Source organism: Salmo salar, chromosome ssa10 (assembly GCF_905237065.1).
Source record: "Salmo salar chromosome ssa10, Ssal_v3.1, whole genome shotgun sequence".
NCBI classification, from domain to species: domain Eukaryota; kingdom Metazoa; phylum Chordata; class Actinopteri; order Salmoniformes; family Salmonidae; genus Salmo; species Salmo salar.
In genome coordinates, this window is record NC_059451.1 from 17567648 (window position 1) to 17579247 (window position 11600).

General features: G+C 40.7%; 1 protein-coding gene across 2 annotated transcripts; it reads left to right on the plus strand.

Annotated features, from left to right (window-relative positions):
• The first annotated feature begins 1271 nt into the window (after window positions 1-1271).
• On the plus strand, window positions 1272-6686 carry LOC106613654 (N-acetyllactosaminide beta-1,3-N-acetylglucosaminyltransferase 3). 2 transcript variants are annotated; one of them, XM_014216143.2, is made up of 2 exons: window positions 1272-1504; window positions 4479-6686. In XM_014216143.2, exon 2 carries the CDS (start codon window positions 4489-4491, stop codon window positions 5635-5637), a length of 1149 nt encoding a protein of 382 aa, XP_014071618.2. In that variant the 5' UTR covers window positions 1272-1504; window positions 4479-4488; the 3' UTR covers window positions 5638-6686. The 2 variants fall into 2 exon arrangements, with proteins under 2 accessions (XP_014071618.2, XP_014071619.2); XM_014216144.2 differs by having other exon boundaries at window positions 1310-1499.
• Window positions 6687-11600: the final 4914 nt, after the last annotated feature.

Here is an 11600-nt window from a genome sequence, read left to right on the forward strand (position 1 = left end):
CGGTGGGTTGTGCCCATAGGTGACGTTGTTGCCGGTGATGTCTGGTGAGGACCTGTATTACAACAGGCCTACAAGGCCTCAGTCCAGCCTCTCTCAGCCTATTGCAGACAATCTGAGCACTGATGGAGGGATTGTGCGTTCCTGGTGTAACTCGGGCAGTTGTTGTTGCCATCCTGTACCTGTCTCGCAGGTGTGATGTTCGGATGTACCGATCCTGTGCAGGTGTTGTTACACGTGGTCTGCCACTGCGAGGACAATTAGCTGTCCATCCTGTCTCCCTGTAGCGCTGTCTTAGGCGTCTCACAGTACGGACATTGCAATTTATTGCCCTGGCCTAAGGCACGTTCACACAGATGAGCAGGGACCCTGGGCATCTTTCTTTTGGTGTTTTTCAGAGTCAGTAGAAAGGCCTCTTTAGTGTCCTAAGTTTTCATAACTGGGACCTTAATTGCCTACCATCTGTAAGCTGTTAGTGTCTTAACGACCGTTCCACAAGGGCATGTTCAATAATTGTTTATGGTTCATTGAACAAGCATGGGAAACAATGTTTAAACCCTTTACAATGCAGATCTGTGAAGTTATTTGGATTTTTACAAATTATCTTTGAAAGACAAGGTCCTGAAAAAGGGACGTTTCTTTTTTTTGTTGAGTTTAGGACCGCTATTCCATTGGTAGCCTATGTAATGTAACCTAAGGTAAGGTAATTTATCATACCAAACAGGTCAAAGCATACTGGTGCAAATGTGCAATCAAGACGTAGGATACTATACGTCCCACAATTCGTACTATATTGTACGACCGCTATTAAATTGGAAGCCTAATGTAATGTAACCTAACATAACGTGACATATCATACTAAATGGTGTGTCTCGGATTCCCGAAAATAATAATACTAAATGCTCTGAGACCAGGTTGCAACCAATCAATGAGTATATACAGTACAGTGGAGGCTGATGAGTGGAAGATGGCTCTTACTAATGGGTGGAACAGAGCAAATGGAATGGCATCAAACACTTGGAAACCATGTGTTTGATGTATTTGCTACCATTCCACAATTCCACTCCAGCCATTACCACGAGCCTATCCTCCCCAATTAAGGTGCCACCAACCTCTTGTGATACAGTATCATTAATTTAAAAGTAAAAAAAAAAAATGTACCACTGCATATTGCCCTTTTAATGAATACATTACATTTATCTTAGCCTGTGATTCGTGGAAGGGTTGGGGTGACGCAAGGCGCATATTCAGGAACATTAAACGTAATAGGTTCGTGTTCAGAAGGATGCAACGTTTTGGAACGCTATATAGAACAACATACGTCACTGACATGCAGAATAAGTAATCACATCGGCTCTGTTTGTGGTATTTCTATCTGCAACGTTCTAGAATGTGTTCGTACTGAACGTTGGCCCCTGGTGAATAACGCCCAGCGCTAAGGAGTAAGTGTATTTATAATTTTCAGAGTGAGCCAAGTCAGCACCAGACGTTCTGCCGGAAGGGTAAGGTAAGAAACAAGTGCATTGTAAATATGCAGATATGCTTTTCTGTGGCAATGAATTAGTTGTATAATTTCACTATACTACAAATAAATATAGGCTACTATATTGGTTTGTTTGTTGGCATAACTTATACGAATATAATCACTAAAAAGTAATGACAGAACAATTGTATTCATACGAACAAACAAATAAGCTGCTTTTGGACATTCCAATACAATTACAATAAAGTCGTGCAGATCCGTAGGCTAAGCTACCCAGAGAGAAGTTTAGGAACTATAGGCATGAGCCACTGTCAATTGTAGGCTTTACAGCGAAATACCTACTAGTATAGAGGATATTTGCTTAATTTCTGCGACAGAGGCAAATGTGGTTATTATAAGAAATTGTTTGCCTATAAATTCACAGTTGGATAAAAAAAAAAAGTATAATAGCCAATTACCACAGGCTGTGGTGCTGGTTTTAAAACGGGCAGGCGGTTTCAAATTGCACACGATTGACTGGGGGACACCCCTTTCCTCTTATTGTCAATAAATTAAAGAAATTCACCTACACTACAACACTGTCACAATCACATTGGTTAGTAGCTTAATATGTATTTCTAATTTTAATTATACAAACACTTGAACAGTGGGTGTGTGGACATAGGGTTTTCAACAGGGGCGGACTGGGACCAGAAATCAGCTCTGGCATTTCTAACACACCGTTAGAGCTAACTGCGTTAGAGCTGTCAAATCCACAAGCGGCTCCTGGCATTAGGTCTATACCTAAAGCGGACATTGCCTTTGGCTGCATGCTGTCAAATTAAGAGAAATCCCATTCAACCTTGTTTACAAGTTTGAACACTTGAATGTGAGATATAATGTAGTCTACACCTTGATTAGGCTGGTAGAAATCCAAATTCTTTTGTTTAATAATTTTCAATTTGACCGTCATTATTTATAGCCTACACTTTCTCTTTCTAAACTTCTAACGTGAATGGGACGCGTGTGTTTTTTTGTGGCAATGATAAAGAGCAGCTGCTCATCGATTTGACAGCTCCAACACAGTTAGGTTACACACACCTCCGACACCACCAAAACGTCAGCTATGCGAGTGTTGGCTATTGCCAGTTAACAATAGGAAAAGGCAGTCTTTCCTCACTTGGTAACGGCCCTGGGGACTTTATGTAGCAACCACCTAGTAGACCGCAACTAGTAACTGCTAGTGGTGAAGGAGAGCAGGCTACCAAGGTAGAGGGGGAGTTTAGTTTACCCAGAAGGGCTTTGTAGAGGAACCATAGAGAATGATAGGGGCCTCTAATGGCCAAAAGGCCATTTTAGCATGAGCAGCGCCATTGAGGGCTTCAAATCATGCTTCCGCCATTTTAAAGTAGTCAATATAGTCAACTGGGTAGGGATTCTTATAGGTTGTAGCCTCAATGGCGCTACCCATGCTGTCACACTATAATAGCACAGATATAAAGATGACTCCTCTATTGATCTCTATGAGATGAACCACCATTTGATACAAGGCGCAAAGGTGGTTGAGAATTTATTTAAAAAACGCGGAGATGCATGTTAAACAGTCTCTTTAACACAGAAGAGGCTGCATGCATATACAATAAGTCGTCATAATCAATTACAGAAAGAAAAGTGTCTTGAGCAAGCTGCTTTCTAGCCTCAAACGGGAAGAAAGGCTTGTTACGCAAATAAACACCCAACTATAAGCACATTTCTGAAATTGTTGTATGGCATTAGCATTGTTAAGTAAAGGTTATCTATTTTTCTTGCTGGTTTTTCCAGTTGTTTGAGAAATTGCTCATCCACTTTGCAAAACATGCCTTGATGAATGTCCAGAACTGTTGGCTTGTTCCACTTATTTTCTCCAGACATGACAACATTGGATCAGTTGCCACCCTTGCATTTCCATTACTGCAGTCCTATGATGCAATTCAGAAAATTGAATGCATATGCCAAGAACTACCTAATACTTGATCTCATTTGAGTTGGAATTTCATTATTGTCACACCCCTGCCTAACCCCTGAAGGACGTAATTGTCCAAAGGTTGAAATGATTCGAATCAATGATACTCTTCTACATCATAGAGATAGATAGTTGATTATTGATTTATAATTTCCCCCCCAAAAATGAGTAGACGTGTATACCTGTCACTGTGCATCACTTTTATTTCTTATACTTTAAAAGGGAAATGAATGTCCATTTTGTTTAGCCATTGATTCTCTCTTTCTTTACACTGCCTTTCTGCTGTTTTTGACCTTTTATCTGAACACTTGAGCTAGTGTAAACCACAGTGCCTCAGGAAGACCCGCTAAGCTCAGATAGGAAACTGTTGTGGTTCACTGCAAAATAACTGTTAGACAAGGTATTCTTTGTCTTTAGGCATTCTCTGTTTGATCTTTCTAAAATGTTTTCTTGAAAATGTTCTCTATTTTAAATTCATAATCAGAGGATGAACACCTGTGTGTCTTTCTGTGAATCTAATGCTGACTGCATGTTTATAGAATAGAATTTTCTATCCATTCGTGTTACAATTTCTTTATTTCAAATTGAATACTATTTTCCTCAGTAATGACTGTCCCAGTCATCTTATGTTTGTCATACTGTAAGAAGCATGTTATTTAAAAAAATTCTGCAGACATATTTTGGGCATAGAACAGCAACTAAGTTTTTTCACTTTACTAGTGAAATAGTAATTGAAATTATTAAACGTCAATGAACGATGGCGATTAATTGGGTTTTCTGCCCATGATATCGTTTATGGTACTCCAAAGCATTTTTCCAATGTCATTTAACTTGGTTTCATAATATAATTTCTTCTTTTTGTTAAATTCAGTCACCAAATTTCTCAATTTATAGTATGTCAACCAATCAGAGCTTAAGACTGTGTCATCTAAAATAGTTGTTCTTTGTACGGGGACAGGAAACACAGATGTATTTGTGGCCCATTTTAAAAGCAAGTCTTGTTTTTTCTCATTACAGAGCAACAAGGATGAGAAGGTCTTCTCGTTTGCTTGAGGTGACAGCTTTACTTGTGATAGGCATTCTGTGCTTGGTCATAATTTTTTCCCCTCCTGATGAACCCTCTAACCATGTCCAGATAAACAGAATGGAATCAACCTACCAAAACAGACCTCAGAAACCAACCAGTGAGAGCGCAGGTGTTTTCACCTGGGGCCGTTGTGAATGGAATGAGTCTGCCGCCAATGTGTCAGGGTTTTCCTCTCTGCCTGGTCACATCCAAAACTTCCTCTTCTATCGTCACTGCCGCCACTTCCCAATGCTGCTGGACGTACCTGATAAATGTGGAGGCCCTCACAAGTCTGCTGACGTCTTCCTTCTGCTTGTCATAAAAAGCTCACCTGTGAATTACGACCGCCGTGAGGTACTACGGAAAACCTGGGCCAACGAGAGACTGCAAAACGGAGTGTGGATCCGCAGGATTTTTCTCTCTGGCACCACAGGCACAGGCTTTGAGAAGCGCACTTTGAACAAGCTTTTACGACTGGAGAATCGTGAGCATAATGATATCTTGCAGTGGGACTTCAACGACTCCTTCTTCAACCTAACCCTGAAGCAAATTGTGTTCTTAGAGTGGATGGACAAGAACTGCCGCCAGGCCAGATTTCTCTTCAACGGTGACGATGATATCTTCGCCAACACAGATAACATGGTGGACTTTCTTCAGAGCCAGAAAAACAAAGATGGTGACATGCACCTTTTTGCAGGTCATCTAATCCGCTATGTCGGACCCATTAGAGAGTCAGGGAGCAAATACTATGTCCCAGTCCAGGTTCAAGAGTCAGACTCATATCCCCCTTATTGTGGTGGAGGGGGCTTCCTGCTCTCTGGATACACAGCTATGGTCATTTACAAAATGTCCCATACCATTCCCATTTTGCCAATTGACGACGTCTACATGGGAATGTGTCTGGAAAAGGCCGGTCTTAGGCCAGAGTCCCATTTTGGTATCAGGACTGCTGGACTGCAAGTCCCCTCCCAAAAAGTGGACGCGTACGACCCTTGTTATTACAGGGAAATAATTCTAGTACACAGATTTCTACCCCATCAGATATATATTATGTGGCATGGAATACATGAACCTAACTTGAAATGTGGGAATTTGCAAGGTTCACTGTAACCCTTGAAATCAGTTGCCTGCTCAGGTTTCTTTTTACAATCTTTTTTTTGCCAAGCAATTACTGAGGTGTGCTCTCTCAAAGCAGGATTTATTCCTGCTGTATTCCTGCAGATGTTTGAACAATGCCAGATCTATTGGCGTATGCCAGGTTACTGTGGAATTTGACAGCTGGCACTGTTATTCATGTAAATGATTGACAAGACATTGATTTATAGGAAACTGTTGTGGTTCACTGCAAAATAACAATATGTTCTTTGTAAATGTTATCTTTTTAAATCAATAATCAGAGGATGAACACCTGTGTGTCTTTCTGTGAATCTAATGCTGACTGCATGTTTATAGAATATAATTTTTTTAATCCATTTGTATAACAATTGTGAACAGATCAGTTTGTCCGAAGCGCCCTAACACAGGTGGGAGACATCAAATGAACAGACCAGAGGCAGTGGTTGTGGGTTCCTTTTCTTTTGTATCATTTACTAAACGGGTCTTCTTTCGCCCCGACAAGATAACTCCAGTACAGGGGACGTCCAACGCTGAAACACCAGCGTAACAAAACATGAACTAAGCTGTTGACCTAAAGGCTGTGGCCAAAAAGGGAAAGCAAAACAATAAACAGCTACTCCTGTCTTAGACGATCGTCTACACGTAACAGTTGCAGGAGGAACGCTTCGCTCTACCTAAAACCTGCCTAGGTTAACAGAGAGACAAGGTGCCCAGTCACAGAAGCTTTCTCTGAGGTAGGAAAAACTGACGTCCTCACAGGTCCCCGTCTCTACTCCCAATCCTCCCCCAGCTCCTCTCCTGGCACACCTATATAGAGGAAGACACAAAGCAATTAGTGGGCCCAGCTGTGTATTAATTGGCTTCACACTGAGTACCTTTCCCTTGAGGAGGGTGCTGTCGTTTCGTCTTCATCTGGCTGGTCGCTGAACTCTCACACAGTGTTGTTGCAAATTGCGTGTGTGATTTATTTGTCTTTAAATCACGCACACACTTTTAATTGTCATTTCGGTCATTTGTGTGGTATTAAAAAGAGTTGTATGATGTCTCCGGTCATGAAAAACTATGTACAATTGTATGAAATTATTTCATATAAAGGCCTATTCTTTCCCGGACCCGCAAATAATAGATGCATGCAATGCTTTATTATAAAGGGAATTTTTTGGGGAGGGGTTCCAGGTTTCCACTTCATTGCTATCGCAATCTGACCATGTCAGAATCAGATCAGTGGTTAAAAGAAGGAAGGAACAGTAGCACAATCATTCCATCTCATCATTGATGCTGTTTTGAAAGGACGATAATTATTCAATGCCAGTGAGTTACGACTGAACATGTATCTAACTTTAATATTTTGCCTTTGTTCATTTTCTAATTGGTTTATTTTAACGGATTAGGGACATATACAAATTAACATTAGAAACAGGTATTCAATTAATGCATCATAGTTTAAACAATTTTGCAACGCTACTTGTGATACAATTAGCTGATTTTCCATGGCCACACACTGTTTTTTTGTTTGTTGCAAAAGTGTCATTATTTGGCTAATAATGGGTGCCTCGAAAAAAAATGGGCCGGTGTGGGGGCTTCCAGGAAAAAAATGATCCGTTGTGTTAGAAATGCCAGGGCAGTCCACCCCTGGGTCAGGGAGATCAAATCACAATCAGATCACAATGACATTTTAATCATCTACACTTGTCCAAAAATTTGGGCACAGTCAGAATATGGACAAGATCAGGACAAAGGATGCATGTTAGCACCAGGTATACATTTTAGTATTTGTATTTATTATGGATCCCCATTAGCTGCTGCCTTGGCAGCAGGCCCATACTCCACTACCACATATCTACAACGCAAAATCCATGTGTACGTGTGTGTATAGTGCGTATGTTATCATGTGTGTGTATGCATGTGTCTGTGCCTATGTTTGTTACTTCACAGTCCACACTGTTCCATAAGGTGTATTTTTACCTGCTTTTTAAATCTGATTCTACTGCTTGCATCAGTTACCTGATGTGGAATAGAGTTCCATGTAGTCATGGCTCTATGTAGTACTGTGTGCCTCCCATAGTCTGTTCTGGACTTGGGGACTGTGAAGAGACCTCTGGTGGCATGTCTTGTGGGGTATGTATGGGTGTTTGAGCTGTGTGCTAGTATTTTAAAACAGACAGCTTGGTATCTTCAGCTTTTCAACACCTCTTACAAAAACATGTTTACATTTATTTACATTTTTACATTTATAGTCATTTAGCAGACACTCTTATCCCGAGCGACTTACAGTAGTGAATGCATACATTTCATTTCATGCATTTTTTTGTTTTTGTACTGGCCCCCCGTGGGAATCGAACCCACAACCCTGGCGTTGCAAACACCATGCTGACGTTGCAAACACCATGCTCTACCAACTGAGCCACATGTAATGAGGAAGTCAATCTCTCTTCCACTTTGAGCCATGAGAGAGTGACATGCATGTCACTAATGTTAGCTCTCCGTTTACTTTTAAGGGCCAGCCGTGCTGCCCTGTTTTGAGCTAACTGCAATTTTCCCAAGTCCCTCTTTGTGGCACCTGACCACATGACTGGGCAGTAGTCCAGGTGCGACAAAATCAGGGCCTTTAGGACCTGCTGTCACGAGCGGATAGAACAATTGAAGGATGAGTCAAGCGCAGGAGACTGAGGTCCGTTGGAACAAACGTGATTTAATAAATCCAAGGGCAAAATCCATATAAGGCTGGGAGCACAACAGTCAAAAGACTAGAGGGAAGCTCCACTCGAAAAGACAGACGGGGCGCAGCCCGGCAACCCTAATGCCTAGACAATAAGTAGTAGACCAACTACGTATAAACAATACAACCCCTACCACACGTAACAATGAACAATCCCGCACGAATCCTAACTAACCACAGACAAACTAACCCCCCCCACTAATGACAAACACGAAACAGGTGCAATCAAAAAACAGACATAACTAACAGACACTGAAACATAGATCGGTGGCAGCTAGTAGGCCGGCGACGACGACCGCCGAGCACCGCCCGACCGAGGAGAGGCGCCACCTTCTGTGGACGTTGTGACACCTGCCTTGTTGATAGTGCTGTTAAGAAGGTAGAGCAGCGCTTTATTATGGACACACTTCTCCCCATCATAGCTACTGTTGTGTCAATATGTTTTGACCATGACAGTTTACATTCCAGGGTTACTCCAAGCAGTTTAGTCAATTTGCTCAATTTCCACATTATTCATTATGAGATGTAGCTGAGGTTTAGGGTTTAGTAGATGATTTGTCTCAAATCAATGCTTTTAGTTTTGGAAATATTTAGGACTAACTTATTCCTTGCTACTCATTCTGAAACTAACTGCAGCTCTTTGTTAAGTGTTGCAGTCATTTCAGTCGCTGTAGTAGCTGACGTGTAGTGTTGAGTCCTCCGCATACATACACACCCTGGCCTTACTCAAAGCCAGTAGCATGTCGTTAAGTAAAGATTGAAAAAAGCAAAGGGCCTAAACAACTACCCTTGGGAATTCCTGATTCAACCTGGATTATGTTGGAGAGGATTCCATTAAAGAACACCCTCTGTGTTCTGTTAGGCAGGTAACTCTTTATCCACAATATAGTAGGGGGTGTAAAGCCATAACACATGTTTTTCCAGCAGCAGACTATGATCGATAATGTCAAAAGCTGCACTGAAGTCTAACATGACAGCCCCCACAATCATTTTATCAGTTTCTCTCAGCCAATCATTAGTCATTTGTGTAAGTGCCGGGCTTGTTGAGTGTCCTTCCCTATAAGCATGCTGAAAGTCTGTTGTCAATTTGTTTTACTGTGAAATAACACTGTATCTGGTCAAACGCAATTTTTCCCAGAAGTTTACTGTTGGTAACAGGCTGATTGGTCGGGCTATTTGAGCCAGTAAGGGGGGCTTTACTATTCTTGGGTAGTGGAATGACTTTAGCGTCCCTCCAGGCCTGAGGGCACACACTTTCTAGTTGGCTTAAATTGAAGATGTGGCAAATAGGAGTGGCAATATCATCCGTTATTATCCTCAGTAATTTCCCATCCAGATTGTCAGACCCCTTTTCCACATTGACTTTACGTGATTCAAAAGCACAATTCTTGTCTTTCATAATTTGGTCAGATATACTTGGATGTGTAGTGTCAGTGTTTGTGGCTGGCATGTCATCCCTAAGTTTGTTTATCTTGCCAATGAAAAAGTAATTAAAGTAGTTTGCAATATCAGTGGGTTTTGTGATAAATGAGTCATCTGATTCAATGAATGAAGGAGCCGAGTTGGCTTTTTTCCCTCAAAGCTTTTTACTATCATTCTTTATATCATTTATCTTTGTTTCATAGTATAGTTTATTTTTATTTAGCTTAGTCACATGATTTCTTCATTTTTAGTACGTTTGCCAATCGGTTGGGCTGCCAGACTTATTTGCCATACCTTTTGCCTCATCCCTCTCAACCATACCATTTTTCAATTCCTCATCAATCCAAGGAGATTTAACAGTTTCTACAGTCATTTTCTTAATGGGTGCTTTCTTATTAACTGGAACAAGCAATTTCATAAATGTGTCAAGTCCAGCATCTGGTTGATCCTAATTACACACCACAGACCAGCAAACATTCTTTACATCATCAACATATGAACCACTACAAAACTTATTGTATGACCTCTTATACACTATATTAGGCCCAGCCTTTGGGACTTTGGTTTTCCTATATACAGGGGGTACCGGTACAGAGTCAATGTGCGGGGGCACCGGTGTCGAGGTAATTGAGGTATGGCCATTTTTGTAGGGGTTGTTACATTTTTCGTAAGGGAAGTCTTTTTAAACCTCTTTTTTAAAACATTTTATTTCCTGCATTGCAGGAAAGTTCTCCTGCAACAGGGTGATCAAATGAAGATCCTACATTTGTACTTTGTCTGTTATGCAGTTGGTATTGAATAACACGTTTTATTTAATTTACTTGATATACAGTGCATTCGGAAAGTATTCAGACCCCTTCTCTTTTTCAACATTTTGTTACGTTGCAGGCTTATTCTAAAATGGATCAAATACAATTTTTTCCTCATCAATCTACACACACTGACAAAGCGAAAAGATGTTTTTAGAATATTTTTTTATACAAATATATTAAAAATAGAAAACAGAAATACCTTATTTACATAAGTATTCAAAGAAGGTCTACTGTCAACACGTGTTTTAATAAAACCACAATCACACTGAGCCAGTTGCATGAAGTAAAACTAAGTAATTTCACAATAAGCTGTGATAATGTGTTGCTTAACTACTAGGATATCGATCCAAAGAAAAAAATTTGAATTCTATAGCCTATTCCCAGGATGTTTTATGAAGAAATTCTAGCAAGTCCTTTTGAATATTGGTTTAATATAACTTGTCTCTTGGTTTAATACCAGAGCATGTCGTCATTGGCTATATGAAATGGACGTTTTCTTTAAGGATTAATTAAGTCAGCATGCACTGTAGGTGACGTCATAAGGGTCTGCTTCCATCGGGAGCTGCAATGTTGACATATTCAAGGAACTGGCATTTTCCAGTATAAGAAGTACCCAGCCCATCAAGTCATTCCTGATGAGTCATAGGTTTCTGCTGCTGCGAAGGTCTTCGCTGGCAGTCCCCTTACACGATTTACCACCCTGTAAAGAAGTGGGTATTTTTACAGCTTTGTGTGCTAAGAAAATGCTATGTCTTGCTTGGCCTATGTTGCTCTACATGTGCTCACTGCTCAATGATTGTCTGTATTTTTATTGTTTTAATAACTTGCCCAGAGACTGCAGTTGAAAATTAGCCGGCTGGCTAAAACCGGCACTGACTGAAACGTTGATTAATGCGCACTGTCCCTGTAAAAATAAACTCAAGTCAAGTGAGATGTGTCGGCTTAAGCACACATCCTGGTTTGGTGACATTGAAAAGTTACTACACCAGGTGATAATGGGAGGT